General features: G+C 47.2%; 1 protein-coding gene across 2 annotated transcripts in view; it reads right to left on the bottom strand.

The window, feature by feature from the left end:
• Positions 1-677: 677 nt before the first annotated feature.
• The window catches only part of LOC126522011 (uncharacterized), a 106,185-nt gene continuing 87,644 nt past the window's right edge, over positions 678-19,218 (bottom strand). Inside the window, exons 3-6 of one of the 2 annotated variants that reach the window (XM_055066213.2) lie at positions 12,053-12,144; positions 7,824-8,202; positions 4,150-4,194; positions 2,770-2,860 (exon numbers count right to left, since the gene is read on the bottom strand). In XM_055066213.2, the coding sequence (XP_054922188.1) occupies positions 7,829-8,202; positions 12,053-12,144 (466 nt within the window). In that variant the 3' untranslated portion in view covers positions 2,770-2,860; positions 4,150-4,194; positions 7,824-7,828. Of the gene's footprint in view, positions 2,861-4,149; positions 4,195-7,823; positions 8,203-12,052; positions 12,145-19,218 lie in introns of both variants that reach the window. The other variant, XM_055066214.2, reaches the window with a different exon arrangement.

Here is a 19,218-nt window from a genome sequence, read left to right as displayed (position 1 = left end):
ATGACTCAATAAAACCATTGAATGTATTGTACAAGAATAAAGAGAAGAAAAGAGAAAAAGACAATTGGTGGAGCTGCTGGGTACAACCGGAATCCTGGAACTTCGTAATCGGACACTGCAGCCCGTCTTCACTATGCCGGAAGGAGGACCACCACAACCCGCTGCCCCGGTGACTACCATGGTCTACCCCGGCACTTCCACCAATTGTAAGGGGGGTTTATTCGGCTCGTAGAGCAGCAGCGACAAACTCAGCACCAGTAGGTTGGGCGCAGCCAGAGAGCGAACTGGGTACGGGCCACGTGATGGGCAACGGGGCTTTTCAGCCTGCCGATCTTCTCCGTCACAAATGATACAGAGAGAGAGAGAAAAGTTTGAGGTCGCTGTTATAGCGCTAATTTTCAATCGCGTTAGAGACTCACAATCGCAAACGCAACCAATTAAGTTGGAAACAACTAAGAACAGTATCATTCTTTAAGCGACTGTGACCATATCCCATAAGTCTCTACATTCACCGTTAACCACTTCCATCCGGAGGCTAACAAGGAGCACAAGCATGGCGGCCAAAAGCTGATACTTCACCAAAGGCTTGGACTATCTTCTTTGGGGAAGCCGATGCTTCCAGTTACAGAAAAGGAAAGAAAAAGAAAGACAGTGAAATATAAGACAGACATCAGAAATCAGTGAACAACATCCTTTATTTCTTCTTTTCTAAGCCACGCGAGGAAAACGGAACGAGAAGAATTGGAAAGATAGACGTGTGTCGTGATGCCCGGCGCACAGTTTTCTTCGGCATCTTCAATGACAGCGTTCGCAAGAGCTGCAATACAGCCGGCTATTACAAAGGTTGATCGATGTTGCCGAGAGAGATAAATACACTGCAAACCCGCGAGTCACCTTTACTTGTATCTCAACAGAGAGAGAGAAAGGCAGGACTCGAACGACTCAAAAGGGGAGGTCACAAAAGCAAACGGGGAAGCACCGATTAGTTCCATGCATCGGACAAGATTACGTAGATCTTTTTCTCCCCAAAGATCGCTTTTCTGACACTTTATGGTTGATTGTTTGACCAAAATACCACGTATTCTGCACAGAGGCGGTTTTCTGACGCCGCAGACGCATGTGAAAAAAATAATAATAATGAAAGAAAGAGAGAAAAGGCCGTCATACCCTCTGATTTTGTTTGTTGTGTCATAGCTCGCGATCTGTCTTGGCGTTAACTTCTTGTCCGTGTTACTGATTGCATTTGGATTTTTTTTTAAATATCTCCCTCTCATTATTTTCAACGTCGCTCGGCGGTTTCCCTGAAAAGCATCGTCCAACACATCTCCGGCGTGTACACAGCAGAAACCTGCGACATAGCAGGTGGCGGTTAAATGTTTATCTCGTCGTTTACACTGGCGTATTTCTTGTGTGTTTTTTTCTCCGCTTGTTAACGTGTAACCCAGATCTCCTGCATTTTAAACAAAGAAACGCCTGGCGGGCTCCGGTCCGCTCAAAGAGGGTGCCTCTGACGTCACGCTCCGTTGAGTATTGCCAGTGAATGTGTTACGTCATTTGCGACGAGACGAAAGCTTTTCACGAGTGTTTCGAAGCAGCGGTGACAGTACCTCGATGTACAGCAGCGCTCAACCTTAGGACGAGAAAGTAATTGTTGTGCTATTGCTTTCAGCAAGGGGTTTATAAACGAAACCAGAGAATCCAACGTGCGTTACGCTTTGTTTACCTTTCAATTTCGATTAAATATATTTTTCTGCTGATTACAGGGCATTAACAATAACGCTGCCCTAAAGTAACTTCGCAGAAAAGAGAAACGAACATAGTCTGATTTCTTGAAAATGTATAACAGGACATATACGCAGTGCATGGAAGTATACATAGTTGCCGATATGTTGGAGGAACAAAAAAGAAGCAAGACATTTATTTCGTGTAACCCGCGACACACGACGATCCCGCAGGTAGATTGCTCTCGCCTGGCTCGAGACATCCCGCGATTTGGGTGCATGTGTGATATGCTGTAACAGATTAGCTGCCAAACGAGAAAGAGATAAGAGAACCAGACAGACTTTCTGTACTTGATATCCACGGCTTCAGATACGCTTGGTTTGTGTCTGCAGCCGCACAAATTGTACAGACTTTCACATGCAATAAATTAAAACAAAGCGAATAAAAGCTACCAGCGGCTGAACAGCCAGGCCTAAATGTTGCAATCGGAACAAACACACTTGAACCCAGCTTGTCTACACTTGCCAAATGCACGCCGAGACGAAGCTCGGAGGCTAGGTTTCTGACTCTATATAGAGCAGTTTTCACAACGTAATCAGGCTCGGTCGTTGCTCTGCGACATTTATTGTTTTTTTTTTTTTCGTCCATGGCGCATAGGGCGTTCATCCTGAGGGGACAACGAAATGTGCAACTATAATGACGGGAAATGAGAGGTCGCTCGGTCATGAATTCTTTTTGGCGCGAGGCGAGCGCGCGTCTGTGACGCGTCACTTCCGGAGGGAGCCGGCGGCGGAGCCGGACTCCTGCTGCTCCGCCGACGACGAGTGGAGCAGACTGCGTTCGGCCGCAGCCACCATGACGTCATCGGCAACGGATCGCTTTCCGGGACCGCCGAGGAACTCTGAGTAGCGTTTTCCCGGGCCTCCCAGAAACTCTGAGTAGCGCTTTCCCGGGCCGCCCAGGAACTCGGAGTATCGTTTTCCGGGACCGCCCAGGAACTCCGAGAGCCGCTTGCTGGGTCTCGCCCTCTGGTGGCCCAGGATCCAATCCAAGTCGTGGCCGTAGCCACGGCTCCTCGCGAACGGGCTGTCGCCGGCGTACAGCTGTTGCAGGCTTCTGCTAAGTGCTCCGTCCGGATCTGCCCGAGTCGGGAAAGGGTGAAAGGAACGTCAATTAGAGAGCAACGCGTTTAACGTTCTGACAGAGATAAAAAAACAAAAAAAAAACGGGGGAAAAAAGAACGCTGCAACAACTGGCGTTCGATTAAAGAAAAAAAAAAAAAAAGACGGCGGGCGCTAGTCGCCCCGTTATCGGTGTTTCATGGCTGGAGAGCGCTGAGTGCCCTTTGTCTCTGTAATCAGCATTGTATTCGGCTTTGACGAGCGTAAACTTGAAGCTGCGAAAACGCAAGTCTTTCAACATCGCTTTCCCAAAATGTGAATGTGGGAAAGACCGCCAAAAGGACGCACCGCCTTTTCTAAAGCTTCCTGCACCGCGATACTGAGTTTTGTAGATAAGAAAATGCTGCTATCGCAACGAGTTGCAACCAGCCGTTTACCAGTTGAACTTTATTCCTACTGAGAGCATCCATCCTTTGTTCGAGGTCATCCAACATTGCCCAAGATCCCGGTGTAAGCGCTATTATCAGTTCGTTCCCCTTTTGATTCAGGCTATTGCAGGTGTTACGAGTGGAGCCCAAGAGTATAGACCAACGAATGAATAATGCTCCCTGCTCGTCATATAGGCGGCGCACAAAGAGTCGAGGCTCTGTACGTGTAAAGTAGTGTTTGTTAGGTCAGGCACCGGAGAGGCGGTGCGCCGGAAAGATACGCCTGCGTGGAGCGTAGACCTAGCGTGCATGAATACATTTATGCCGCTGCTTCCCATCCGTCAGGAATCGAAACTGACGCCGAAGTTTACTTTCTCGTCGAAGGCATTCTGCTCTTGACGTACGTGCTAGCTTAACTTGCGTACACTAGCAGATGTGACCAGACATTTATCCGTCGTTTACGTTAATCTGTCCTTACCTGTTCTTATGTACCTCTTCCCTTGATTCCATGTGGTCTTTGTTTTGTTTCGTTACTTGTATTTCTTGCGCTCCGTATCAATTTTCGCATATCTGACGGGTGAACACCAACTAGGCTCGACTAATGCATTTTAAGTATTGTTTAGACAAGAGAGCGTCAGGATCACTTCACTAGCGCGCCAGCCATGAAAGCTAGTGGGTGTATAAATAAATAAGCAACATTTTGTGTGCAGTAGCTACGTTTCTCTTTTTTTCTGCACTTTTCATTTTCTGCAGAAATATGTATACATATGAAGCCACGAATATAGTTTGAACCACGCTGGTGATTTAACGATGGTGACGGTTTAGTCTTAAATATTTAGGCGACATGGTTAAGTGGAACATTTAGAACACAGACTCACGTGTTGGGTGGTGCTGACCGAGCCATACAAAATTGTCTTATGCCCCTTGAAGGAAGAAAAAGAACACGGATGCATTTAAACGTCGTGCATAGAAAGTTGGTGCAGAGAGCGATCACAGGCATTGTTTAGGCAAGGTTTAGATGTGGAAAACAAAACTTGTGGCAAGTTTAGACGTGACTTTTAGAGAGCTAAGCAGAAGGAAAAAAGGATGTAGGCTTTTCGAGGTGAGTCGGGAGACTACATGTGCAAGCATAAAACAGGGGGGAATGTCAGTTTAATGAGCACGTGTTTAGAAGAGACTTCAGCGCAAGCGTCAGCGTTTTAGTCACAATGGTCGAGATGAACCCTTAGCACCGCCTAAATCACCGATTGTTCGTCCACAAAAAAATACAAAACAATTAGACAAGGGCACAGTGAGAGCCTCGCGCAACCGGAATTCGGCAACGATCGAATATGGATTCAGCCCGTCTGCGGCAAAACATAAAAACGGTCTCACTTCTTCGATTGATTGGGCTCGACATTACAGCTAACGCATTTGCTTTATTCCTTGCGGATGGTTTTCAGAGGAATGGGTCAATGGCTTTGTCGTTGGTAGTTCATGCGAAGAGATCATTAATTTATGGCTGTCATTCGGCGAAAGTCAAGCGCATTAAATTGTAGAGGGCGGTAATAAGAAAGATAGGAAGTTTAATCTGGCAAGCCGCTACTTCGAAGTAAGCTTAAGCGGACAAGCTTTTATCGGTCAAAAACGTTATTACTCACTTCTTACTTGAGTTGCTTACACAACAACAATAATAAAAAGAGCAATATGTAGGAAGTTCGATGTCTCCATGCATTTGCATATAAACAGTAGCGCTAAGGATAGGCTAGGTCTAGGACGATGAAAAAAAAAATCTTCATGACCTGTATATGTATACAAGACATTCGCCAACGTTCGTTATTTGTGCAGACATAAACTAACGCGGATCGATCACGGAGGCCGTGTAATCAAAGGCGTTGGTTGGCTGATCTTGATAACGCTACCGCAATACAGCAGCGCAGCGTGCACGTGTTCTTTTGATTTTGTTGCATGCCTCATTGTTTGAGCTGGAGGTAACGCAGCGTAAACATGCGTTCCGCAAATCGCATGCCGCTTGTGCCTCCGCGCCTGCTAGGTGCTGAACACAGCACGTGTGCATCGAAATGGGTTGCCCTTATCAACTAAGGCCTCGTCGCAGGCGAGCTCAAGTAAGGTACGTTTAGAGTATCGGTGAGGGACAAAAAAAAAAAGCAGGGAAGAGGTCGACATAGACGGAGTCGTTATAGGCATAGGTAAATGTAAAATATAAAGAGAGGTTTTAATAAAGGGCGAGGGGGTTCTGAAGAAAGAACAAGGTGATATGGGCGAAACGCTACCCTGCTGTAGATGTATATAAAATCTGATTAGCTCGCGCAGGCTAGGTGGCCATTTGTCGTCACCCCGTTTCGAAGGGCACGCCCATACAGGTCGTCATCATCATCGCAATCAGCATCATCATCATCATCATCATCATCATCATCATGTTCTACTAGCGCCTGCAGCTTAGCTTTACGCAGGGCGCTTCTCTTGCACATAGTTGATACGGTCATTGCTCCGACGCTGTAGTTACTTGCCTTCAGACACGAGGACGTCAAAAACAAAAACGACCGGTCACGGAAGTGGAACTCAGCAATGGTATGGTTAGAAAAACATATGCTTTTAACCATCGTCCAGAAGCAAAAGCATTGCCTCCCGACTCGTTTTAGTCGTCGCACAGTTTAGAGAAGGAGTTTCATGCAAGTATTACTGGAGGGAAAACGGAGGCTGCGGTCGCAGGGCCGCCGTACGATTCGTGAGAAGCAAGTAAATGTTATTCGACCCACTTTAAAGGCGTATGTGCGGCGTCTTCTACCATTATTTTTTGGTCTAGTTTTGTCGTGAGCTTTATGCCATTTCTTCGAACAACTTTACGTTTAACAGGAAGCTTTAGCCCGGGGGTTCCTATCTAAACACACATGAAAGAAAAGATTGTGTTTCTCGGCAACCACTGTACCAAATTTGATGATATTTGTTGAATTTAAAAGAATATGTTAAAATCTAGTGACTGTCGGTAGCCATGTCTCTTATTTAGGCCGTCAATATGTTTATAAATATAGTTAAAAATCACGAACTTTTAGAAAACGAAACTATAAAGCTTAGAACTCTGTAACTCAGCAATGAAAAACGATATCACAATTCTGTAAATTGCACCTAATAGTACAACTCAGCGGAAAAAATTGATGCATTAAGTATGGCTCTAAAATGGGCTACTAATATGTCAGTAGGACGTTTGCAAAACCCTTGCAAACAATGTAACAAATTCACGTAAGATGAAAAATTATAAAACACTTTTTTTTCGCTTTTGATGCTCTAACAGTTACAGTTTACAGAACTGCGACATCTGTTGTTAGTGCACAGCTACGATTTTGTAACCTTCGCGCTTCCATTTCCTTCAAACTTACCAATACTTGAATGCACCGTTTGAAAAATTTGGGCCGAAAATTAAAATTACGCTTCCAAAAGTCACTAGAATTTACTCTCTCAAATGCAACAAATTTCATTAAAATCGGCCCAGCGGTTATCTAAGAAAAGCGTCTTTGCGCTTTACATGATACTTGAATAGGCAGCATCGGAGTTGGGCCCGAGCTAAAGTATCCTTCTTAAGCTTGAGTAATTATTCAATTTGCGATCAAGTGTTTGAGACTAATTCTTATACTTAGTTATATTCTCTATATTTAGAGAGTATAACATTCACCTCAGAAAATTGCTTGCTGACATGCTAAACCAAGTGACTTTCTTAAGAGAACCAAAACGGTATGGTGTCAGGTTACATAGTTATTGCTGCATAAAGAAGTAGAAATGGGAAATAATTTTATGTTTACTCTGAAAAGGATACTGCAAAAAAACAAAAAAAGATGCAAAAGGAACAAGCAATGCAACGCCTCTCATAATTTGTATTCAGCTTGAACCATATCGCTGGCGATTCCCTGAGGCACCGGCGCCAGGTTTTCCCTCCAGGAAATTTCTCACGAAACTTTATGGTTTAGAAATGGCCTCCGAGAGTGACAAAAGGCAGGGTTTCGCACGCGGTCCCATACGTAGTCGCAATATGTCGCTCCTTCGAAACTGTTGAGATCGCGCTATCGAAGCATCAATAACTCCACCGCTCCTGCACGCAACATTGAAGGGAACAAATGTTCACAGTATCTATATCGCACACGTGGCAGAGTGCGTTCTCTGCAACGTGCAACACTGCGCCATTCTATCGCTTGTTACATCGTGCGCCGAAGCAGTTGAATAATTTAGTGCATGAAATTATTTGGAGATTAGGACACACCGGAAGGGTAAAATGAACGATGTTGGTGTTGCGTGCCACCGCTCCGCATCAAATAGGATGCTCACATCACCATCATCATCCACAACATCCATGCCGCAGCGAGTGCGATTAGGCTCGATTGGATTGGATGCTTGGATGGCATGTATGGTACCGCGATGTATGGGACCGGCTGCTCGACGTCGCACTCGGAGGCCTCGGTTTAGACATAGATTTAGCTGTGACCTCCGAGATAGCTGGCTCGCCCCACGTAACCGCGCCTCTCGCCGGCTGTCTCGGAGGCCACGGTTTAGACGGTTGTACCTCGTTTACGCGTCCGGCGAAGAGTGGAACGCGTCACGTTTCCTCCGTCCGAGGAACTCGGAGCCCATGCGCTTGGGAAGCAGATCGGAGGTCGAGGAACGCTTGCCCAAGAACTCGGAGCCGATTCGCTTCTGCTTGGCCGCGGCCGCGGCCGCCGCCATGGCCAGGTCGAGGTCGTCGTCATCGTCGTTGTCGTAAGCGCCGCCGCCGAAGCGGTTGACGCCCGCCGCGGCGCGCAGCAGCCTGGCCACTCGCAGAGCGGCGGCGGGCGACCTCGCGGCCAGCTCTTCCTCCCAGAAGCCCCCTGGCAGCACGTCGGCGACGTCCAGCCGGGAGGACGGCGACCGCTTGCCCAGAAACTCGGATCCCATGCGCTTCGCTGCGTCGAAGCGCGGGCAGAAGGCGCGGCCACGCTGCGTACAGCTCGCGTTGCCAAGCAACGGGATTTTACACGTATACTATATATGTGCGCGCTCCGAGGTCCTCACATTTCTGTCGGCAGGAATCACCTACGCGTGACCGTAGGCTTCCTACGCCTGGCTGCCCGGCTTGACGTTATGTGCAGCGCAAGAGAGGATGCGCGGGGGAAATACGCGAACGGAATCGTACAACAAGCGCTGGCTGTGCGTTCTCCTTAATGAGACCCTCGAGGAAAAATATTAAGTCGAGCTAGATTTGACGATTAGGCTTTTGTAGTAACGAATTAGTCATTCGTATCGAGAACAGAACTTTTGTGAGCTAGAAAAGGACGAGAATGAAAAATTGTAGCGGCGCCACCTGTTGTGAGCTATGATGCCTCTCGTGTTACGTCAGCGCTAGCTGATTCACAGAGAGTGGCTTAGAGGGAGGTCAGTAGGAGGTTAGGTCAACTCGTCCGTTCTGACGCGGGCGGATGAAATTGAGGAGCGGCACCGGGCCCTTCGACGGCAATTTTCTACGCAACAAAATGATGCACTGGCACAAGGAAAACGATGACGGACACTTATCTGCGCGTAAATGTGTTGGTCGGAGTGGATTACGAGAAAGAGATATGCATCACTGGGAGCCTAATAAGAGGCAGTAGATGGTGCAGTGCGCCTGTTTTTAATATTATCGGTTAAAAATAAGTGAAACGCAGAGGAAGCTTTACGTGAGACATCGGCAAAATTGAGAGGCCGAAATGAAAAAAAAAGAAAGCTGGGCTGACTATTGTATCATTGGTTACTTTGGCGGGACAGAGCGCGCTCGCAGGGCTAACAGTAAGTGCTCTAGGGTGCGAAAAGCTCTGCAAAATTGAACGCCTACGAGCTTACGAACGCTGTACCCCGCGATAATGAAATATTCTATGCAACCGAATAAACTACGCAATGCATGATGAGTTTCTGTTCTTGTTTCTTTCATCCGCACTGTTTTGCAAGCAGCTCCTTTTCGCTGCATGCCAGAAGGTCAAGGCAAGAAAGCTATGTGTATATTGTTGACATCTTTCCGGAAACGGTTCCCACATTTACGCCTGATGCTCCTGTTAACCCCACCTGCTTTCAAACCTTTTCTACGCAGTGTAATCAGCTTGACGTTATCGCTCATTCTGTCATCCATCATGCCGTACCTTGCTTTTATGCAACCCGGCGTTTAATACGTGCCGTGACTACAACCTGCGTCATAATTCCCACGGTCTTGGAACTAGTCCGCACAGGTTAGGCTGCGGTCAGGGCTCGAGTGTCCTTTGGTATTCTGCCACGCGCGTATACCCTATGGACGTTGTCGCTGGCTGGCTAGGGTACTTCAAGATTGCGCGGAAATATTGTCGTCACACAGCAAATGCCAACTGCACACAGTATTCCGCAGCGACGCGTATTTTTGACTCAGAAGGAGACAAAAACAGGACAGGATTTCAGATGGCATAGGCAAGAAACAAGCCTGCTAACACGTGTAGGTCCTTTTTTGTCACCCTTGCTTCTTGGATGAACGATAATCGGTATTCCTACCTGTTCAATCTCTATAACTAACCTACACACGCAACTTTTTTTAACACTTACGCTTCCCTCACCCTACTCAACGAACGACCTTGTTCTCCTCCTCATTCCCCATTTAGAGTGGGGGATATTGAGCTACACGTAAATAAAGACGCTGCTAAGGCAAGCAGTTACTGCCTGACGAAGACATGCTCCCCTGTAGAAGTGTATGATGTTCCTTGTTCAACCACTGTTGCAAGGAAACAGGGTTCATACGGCGTCGAAATTTGGTGAGATAGTGAGGACTCGCAGTTCAATGACATCGTGTGTGACTAGGACAACGAAAGAAAGCCCACTGCTGAAGTCCTCTGGAGCCCAGTATCATCCAGAAAAAAATCCTACAGCCAACAAATGCCTGCGTCGGGCCACCATAGGTGTGGAGAAAACGCGCAGATAGCGTTCCCGTGGGTAGTGAGTGACTTCTTGGTCATCAGAACCTAGCTGGTGCCATACTGCTTGGCACAACGTCGGAGTGCGCGATGGCGCGAGGCCAATATTAATGCGAATTTTCGTGCGAGGCGCGCTGATTGCTTCATTATTGCGCTGATGAGGAAAGATACGCCTCTGTGTTGGGGGAGCTCTCCGCATTGGAAGCAGCCGAGGCTGCCGCTCCATTAGCGTGCGTAGTTGAGTGAGGACATCCGCTACTACACGGAGGTCGGGTGAGAGTTATCGCAAATCCCATTGTGCGCGTTCCATGCGCTATTTCGTCCCCTCTCTGTCTATCTGCGCGTCGCGGACGAATTCCCGGCGACAGTGCGAAAGTGTGTGACATATATACCACTGGGGGTCCCCCATCGGCCATCGTACTTGACCTTCCCGTCCAAAACGCAATCACGGCTCTATACCGCGATGAGAGCGAACATTCCGACGACTGCCACGTGAGAGTTGCGGAGATTGGTCTCTTGTGCAATAGAGCGCCTTTAGAGTGTGCGTGCTTGAGCGTAAGCGAAAGGTCTTACATAGGCCCGTGTCTTGACTGCTGCCTACGGGCGCCTTGGCGTCTGTTTAATCAAGGTCGGCAAATTTCTCACTTGTCCTCGGCATAGCTGCTTTGCAACGATGTCTTAAAGTTTAGCGTTAGGAGTTTCGCTTCTAGATGCTGCGGCTCGTTCCAACATGTTCAGCGCACGCAAATGCCTCCTTTTTTTTCTAGGAAGGAAGGAAGGGAAACGGAGGCTTCTGTTGGAATATACTGCAAAAACTACAACCGAAGTGTACACGATCCGCATGTTATAATATATAGCACGTAGATTCTTGTGGAGATGTGTCCTGGCCAGCCAGCGTCAACTCCACGGAGACAGCATTACCCAGCACATTATGCAGTACTCACTTTACGACAGTAATTGTAATGTGCGATCGAGCTGTTCCTGCCAGGCAGCTACTATAGGTACTCTCGTTGCCAAGTAATCCTTTGCAACCCGCGGCAATACATAGCACTGAGGATAGATAAGTGCACTGCTGCCAGCTAACGCAAATTCAGAGCGACATACCGCTATACTTATGTGGAACTGAGATGAAATACTATCTATGGTTGCTTTTACTATACCAACATATATTAACTAACGATGGCTACAACTACCAAAAGGCGCATTCAGGTTTGACAGTAAAACTCCTCATCGGAATAACAAATGTTGTTGTTATCTGGTTGGCGAATAGTCGGGTCTTGCTCAACGCCCTTTTCCTTTTTTTTATTGCACAAATGCCAAAACTTCTTCAGAAGTTTAGCCCTAAAGTGGTTGTCTTTACGCAGGGTTTAGATATAGTTTATTTGAGCTTGAGCAGAGGGAGGAAAAGGTAGTTAGACACTGTTTTAGGGCACCGCTGGTCCCATTGCACCAACACAGCTCCATGCCTAAGTTTGATGTCATGGCAATGTTTATAAAATGTAAACGACAGTTGTCGTACTCTCTGAGCCAACAAAGTCATACAAGGCTCAAATTACTGACGCATGACGTCGTATGTGCAGCTGCTTACATAATCACAAGCGACGATGTAAGACGACACGCGTTTCCCAATGAGCAGTCTTCGTGCAAGTTGGGATTAGCGAGATTTCGTTTAGTGCGACTTTAGCAAACAAACAGCTGGAGAGAGTGGTTTAGGCTGGCAAACGGGATACCATTTTAGGCAAGAGTTCGACCGCATAGCGGCCGGTTTGCGCACAGCGAAATTTTCGCTTTGAATTGCGCTAAAGGTTGCAGCGAGGAGCGAGCGGATAAAGCGGAGCTCCCGTATTACCTTCCATGTTGGCGTGCACGGCACAAAATAATCCGCACGTCGCCAGGACCACAAGAGCGAAGAGGTGAAGGCAGCTCATGGTGACCAGGTGCCTGGGAGGAAAAGAAACACAGCGACAACTACGTGTCACTTCAAAAGAAATGGTTTTAAAGAAAGAGACTACCTTCATTTATAAGTGGAAAGGTTGACTTCATCACAAGAATTTGGTTGCTCCAGGAAAACTAACGGTACTTAGGCAATGATGCACATCTTACGAAACAAGAAGGATCAAAACAACAAAGGCCCTGGCAAAACACAAAGTGAAGACAAATCATCAATGTAGTACAGTTTTACAAAGCAAGTTTGCCTAAGTACACTGAGTATACTCCATAGTGCTACTGATTGACCAGTGAGAAACCGCCGGGTTGAAGCAGATTCATCTAAGACAAAGATGGCGCATAGTTCAATACAGCGATAATCCGCAACGGAAGTCCGCGCAGTCTTTGGGAGTCGTAAAAAAATTCGTCTTGGTCCGGGGATCGAATCCATGGTACCATTGGCTGATTGCGGCGGTTGCTCGTCAAATTGAGCTAACATAGAAGGTTAACGTGGCAGAACGGGCGCGAGTAATTCGACCACTAGAGTCGCAGGAACACTGACAAATCAAATAAGAGTTTCGTTTCTATATCCGTGCATAAATCAGACGAACGCCGACGACCCTTTTCACACGGTACCTATATGTGACATGTATCATGCGTAACGTCGTCCAGCAATTAGGCATTGGTTTGGCCATCCCGCTAGGGGCAGTCCAGCATGTCATGCCCTTGATTATTATTATTTCGTAGAGGCATGTTGTTTCGAGGCTTTTGCGCACGAAGCTTTTGAGTGCCACTGGTGCAGCAGCACTTTGCAGCACGAAGACGAGGTTGAGAATCAAACGCGGCACGCGCAGCTAATCGGCCATACCTTTTTGGCAGTCTTGTATATAAAAATTGTACATACACTCTTCTATCCTTTCGACGTGCGTGTGATCCTAGTCAGAATCCTAGTCAGAAAGCAGGATAGCAACTGTCTCCTGAAAAGGACACTACGCCCAGCCGCTTGGAACGGAGGAATGAAAGAACGGAAAGAGAAAGAGGAAGACCTTGCGGAAGACGTCACATTACACAAAGATATAGTACACGAGCACTACAACTAGTGATGTAAGCCCTCACAGAACTGCCGTGGTGGAGTAGCGGTTTTGGTGCTGCGCTGCTGAGCCCGAAGGCAAAGGACCGAATCCTGGCCGCGGCGGCAGCATTACGATGGCGGCGAAATGCAAACACATTCGTGGCACCGTTATTGGCTGCACGCTAAAGAATCCCAGGTGGTCAAAGCTAATCGGGAGTTCCCCACTACCACGTTCGTCATAATTGAATCATGATTTTGGCACGTAAAACCTCAAAATTTAATTTAATTTGCCGCCGTTTCAATACCGCCGGCTGTCAGCACACAAGTCGCCATGAGAAACATAATTTCATCTTTATACGCGCATATTTCAAGCTACGTTCACCGCAAAGCATATACTTGAACTCTATGATAGCGCTGCACAAACTGTACAAAAGCGATAGTTCTTGCCCCAAATTATGTTACGCAAGGCTGCAGTTTTTCTCTTGTGTTCAACTGATTTCACGTAGTCTCTCCTGTCTGCTACACAATCATTTGAAACTTGAAACCACGGGAAGAATCTTGTGTTCAATATGTTCCAAAAGCGGCTGGCTCAACCACAGCGGGATGGTAAGGTAAACTGTTAACCGTGCGACCTTCCACTTCTAATTCCCACTAACTCAATATGGAATTTTTTCAATGCCAGCTTAACACTAGAAAAATATAATGAGAGGTTACCCAAACTATTTCTCAGTATTCTGGCATTTTTCTTATCTTCGCTTCACCATCAGCTGGAATTCGTCTTCCGAATACATCGGCATCGATATTTAGATTGAGGGCATATAGAAGCAGAAGTGCGGGGTGTATGCATATTCAGATTAAATCATGTTGAGGGGGACATCGAACGAATGGGAGCCTAAAATATATATATATATATATACACAATAAGAAGTGCATTACTCTGAACGTTCGAGTGGTTCATTTTTCTTCGATCTTTGTCATTTCGGTGAAGCCCAGCTTCTATACGCATGCTTTCTCGCGTTGCTAATGGGTTGCTCTCTGCTGCCAGCGCGAATTTCGTAACGACCCACTGCGGGGGCCCCCCGACATTCACCTCAGCGCCCTATGCCACCGCCACCGATACTCCGGGAATTCCCTCACCGGCTTCATGGAACCGGCGGTCGCTGTTGCTGTCACGGCATTGTGTGCTCCAGATGCGGCTATACATACACAAAGAACACCTCCAGGAGTAATTTTCTCACCGTCTGCATCGAACTCCCGAATATCTTCTTATTTCTGTTTCCGTAAGCAAAACTATGGTTGGTATTATATGTGAGGGAGAAACCGAAGCCCCTTCAGCAAATCTGCATCCCTGAAAACTCGGTATCGCATGCTTTCTCACTTATTTGTATCTTTGAAAGGCTCCGGTTCATCTTTAAAAAGAAGCAGTAACCAGCTCTGTCGTTATCATCAGCAGGTGGGTTTTGAACTCTGGGTGTTTCTCTTCTTTCCAAGGGCGCGTCTGCAAGACGCGAAAGAGAATGGCGCACCGAAATATAGACCAGCCAGAAGCCATTCATCATCAACTGAGCGCAGATCGTGGGAAGGTGAAAGAAAGAGCAGCTTCGTTTTTGGCAAAGCCCCTTTGGTTCTCCCACGTGGAGCTGAGTGCGTCTGAGCGGAACTGTCATTAGGGCAAACAATGTCACCTCGGTTTTGCAACTCAACCCCCCCCCCCCCTCCCTTTCTCTTTATTTCTTTTGAAAGGTTATTTTTCAGTGTAGCATACAAGAAGCCTCTGTGGATAGGTGGAGAAGGCAGTGACTCGCAAAAATTATCATCCGAGGTTTTATCCGCGTGAGAGAGAGAGAGAGAGAGAGAAACAACTTTATTTGCCACTGCAGGGTTGGAAGTCTTATCTTATAATCTACGAGTTCGGAACGCGACCACAAAATAAAGTAAGAGTTAATAGATGAATGCGCTTTACTTGAGCTCGGTAACCTTACACTGCAGTACAAAAGCACTGAAGCAAGATCGTGTCAGAGGTAGCACACAATGAACATAACTCTTTCGATGCCCGAACGTTTTAAACTGAAGTTAAACCTAACGGCCAAAAGATGGATTTGATCAGATAGTGCGGACCACGCAAGAGGCTCTGATCGTCGATAGGGGGCTTCAATGCTTATGCTCCCCATGCTGGTAGCTACTTCTTTCCTCGCCCTTTGTAATTTTCCTTGTGTATTTTATCCAACTTCCCTGTCAAAGTGAGTCGGGCTTAGTCCTCATGCAAACATCATGGAAAGTATTTACATAGAAGTTCTTGCCTGGAACTGTTCGTAATAGTATAGATGTCAGCCAAAAGTGATATTGAGCATATTATTAACAGAACTAACAACACTTATATGAACTAAAACCTTAGTGAACTCCGTTCCTTGCTATCCCTGTGAAAAACCTCGTTACTGTAAATTAATTTCTTAAAACAGCTCGTTAAACCTTACCGAGGCCAAGTCGAGGGAGCGCAGACAATCAAAGGGAAGCATAAAGGGCAAGAATGCACAGCAATTGTCCGCGATGAACACAGGTCATGCACCGCATTGGCCGGCAAGCTTCAGCTGAAGCAACAGCAACATAGAGCAGCCAAGGCAAGAATGACACGGCATATCTCTACAAGGAGATTAAAGAGCCGGGGACGCCTCGGAGGAGACGTCGACGATGTCCGATGCTTCCGATTAGAACATTCGCCAGGCGTTACGCTGTCTAACTGAGCCGAGTATCTCCGGCTTGAGCGAGAAAATGAGCGGAAGCAGGCGCCACCAGGCTACTGTTCTCACCTCATAAGCTCGGCCGAGCATGGGTTTATCGCCACTCCTCGAAATGAGCGCGTCCTACGGCAGCACAGCAAAAGTAAACAGCGAAGAAGAAAGGCGGTAACGGATAAACGATGTGCCGCTCTGAACGGTGCGCGCAGATACACTATACAGACAGTGTTGTTCGGCACGTCGCTGGCCTCGAAGACACGCGACATAACGTCCGAAGCACCCTTGCGATCGCTTGCACTGCGCACAGAGGGAGGCAACCCAGCTGCCGCGCTCTCTCATATTTATTCGTTATTTTTTTCTTCTTCTGACTTTCTTCTTCCCCTTTCACTGCTTGATTGCAAGGCCTGTTACGTTGTCCAGAATGGTTGGGCGGCAGGCGGGCCCGCGAGAAGCGTTTGGGCGAGGAGACGCGAAACGAAGTTGCTCTTCATTTTCTCTGGTATTTTTCAATTCGATGCTGGCGTTGTCTTTCCCGGACTACCGGATTGCAGAGTCCTTGTTTCTATCAATGTGCGAACGGAAAGCCTGGTGGCCAAACAAAATACTACACGGTAGAATCTATTTCTTTCGAGTAGTGCTATGCACGTGCATCTCTGTTGGGGTTCAGGCTTTAGCACGTTTCTTTCTTTCTTTCTTTCTTTCTTTCTTTCTTTCTTTCTTTCTTTCTTTCTTTCTTTCTTTCTTTCTCTCTTTCTTTCTTTCTTTCTTTCTTTCTTTCTATCTTTCTTTCTTTCTTTCTTTCTTTCTTTTCGTTTCTTTCGCCAATTGCTACGCTAATCGTGTCTCCAGGCCAGTGCCATAGGTTGACAGCAGACCGTTTAGGCATGCACCCTTGTAGTACCACGCGAGATTACACGCGACACAACCTCGCTGTCCGGTGCAGAAGCGCCGGCCTGCACTGTTTGGCGGTGCCGCAAATTGAGTCACGGTGCGATGTCGATTGGATGCGACCACTCGTGACCTACTCGGCGAAGCGCATAAACAGAAGGTGACCGCCTGGAGGTCGGAATAAATTTTTTTCAGGCACTGGAAGCAGAACCGCACACAGCTGACACAACTTCTTCGCATTCAGCAAAGCTGTTTTGCATCTCATCAAAAAGCTCTCCTCTCTACCTTTACAACAGATAGAGTGGTGTGAAAACTCGTACATGAACTTTCGGGAGCCCTTAAATGCAACAGCGCGTTAAGCTCAGGTCTTCAGCCGCTTTAGCGTTAGACAGACTATATATGTGGAATACACAGGCTATGAAAGACGCAGAAGTGGAGGACTTACGACAAGTTCTTACCACCTGATGTCCTTTAACATGAACGCAAGGCGGGAACGCACAAGCGTTCTTATTTATTTTAGTCCGCTCCGTTGGGATTCGACCTCTTAGGCTCAGACACGAACCAGGAAAACTGATGCTAAGCAAGAAGTTGCTATTGCCGCATATGCCGCAAGAAGAGCCACCGCGTCATATGCTTAATTCGGCCAATAGCAAACTTATAGATGTAAATACGGAAATGAAAGCTGCAGTAGGCCCTCATTTCACTGGTTGCCCGAGAACCATGACCACGAAACGCTCAGCTGTTGTATAGCTGAAACTCTAGGCAGACTTAAGTTTGCGGACTGGCCCATGTCTTCTCTGAGAGTCTAGAATACAGCGATACGTAGCGCTCGAAAAAAAAGCGATAAATTATAGAGGTGGGTATACATACAAAATTGTCGGTGGGGAAATGAGCAAAAGCCACATGAGCGCGGAATGTCGCGTGAGTTTTGCTGATTGCTGGCAGTGTTCGACTGCAAATGCTTCCGCGCAGTTCCATCGAGCGCGTTGCTCTCCCGTAAATGCACAGCCGGGCTTTAAATTTGTCAATTTATTACTTTTTTTAAACAAACTGAAGCTGCCGAATTTTTCTCGCGACCGCTGTATAGAGCTGGAACTCTTGAGATAAGGACAACGCAGAAGCGTCCACCTCGCGGCTCAAAACGCCCTAAAAATACAATCTGTGTCGTTACTCGCAGTGGCCACGAGGGTGATTCACTGCCTAGTCACTAAAGTACATTGAAATGGCGTGTTCATGTACTGCGCAATCGATAAGTACTCATGCTTTCCCAACTTGACTGTCATGGGACCATTTTCGGAAGCAAAAATCCTCGGACCATGAACCTGCGTGTCGCTGGCGCAGAAAGCAACGGGAGCTATACTGCAGTTCTTCAAGTCTACAGGTCTCTGCGACCAATCTATAGAGTTGGTGCGCACATTGAAGTGTGCCAGCCCAACTAGTGCTCTTTATTTCCTCTCTCCCTCTGTTCACGTTCCAATATACCCGTTGCCCAGTCGTCATCATCATCATCATCATCATCTGCCCATTTTATGTCTACTGCAGGACGAAGGCCTCTCCCTGCGATCTGCAATTACCCCTGTCCTGCACCAACCGATACCAACTAGCGCCCGCGAATTTCCTAATTTCAACGCCCCACCTAGTCTTCTGCCGTCCTCGACTGCGCTTCCCTTCTCTTGGCACCCGTTCTTTAACACTAATCGCTTACCGGTTATCTAACCTGCGCATTACATGACCTGCCCAGCTCCATTTTTTTGCTCTTAATGTCAATTACAATATCGGCTATACCCGTTTGCTCTCTGATCCAAACCGCTCTCTTTCTGTCTCCTAACGTTATGCCTAGCATTCTTCGTTCCATCGCTCTTTGCGTGGTCCTTGTTCTCAAGTTATGCTTAAGAAGGGTCTTTAACTTGTTCTCAAGTTAAGGACCCTTTGCCCAGTATAGGGTAGCAAACCGGAGAGAGAGATAGAGAGAGAGAGTCTAACTTTATACAAAAGAGCACACGGGCGTAGGTAGCTCTCTTCTCTCTGCAGTGGGTGGTCCCCTCAGTCCAGGAGTCCAACGGCCTTATAGCTGCCCTTCTCGCTCGGTTGACCAGGTTGAGCTGGTCCGCCGAGCTAGCAAGCCGGACGTGCGTCTTGTTAACCTGCCTGCCTTTCCTCCTTCCTATTCATTCCTCTTTATGACTGTTATCGCTTTCCGCTTACCGGTGTCATTAAACTGCAAGCATGAAATTAAAAATGAGGGACAGTAGGTAAGCCTGCCAGGTAAGACCTCCGCGTACGCCTATCATTTAACAGTTCTTTTCATTATTCATTCCTTTGTCCTCTTCTCCTTCAGCAAAGAAAGCTTCAAAACAACACACAGCCCGTTCAAGAAATGCATGCTTCGCTACT

The sequence above is a fragment of the Dermacentor andersoni genome, chromosome 6 (assembly GCF_023375885.2).
Source record: "Dermacentor andersoni chromosome 6, qqDerAnde1_hic_scaffold, whole genome shotgun sequence".
NCBI lineage: Eukaryota > Metazoa > Arthropoda > Arachnida > Ixodida > Ixodidae > Dermacentor > Dermacentor andersoni.
This window is presented reverse-complemented; position numbering and strand designations above follow the sequence as displayed.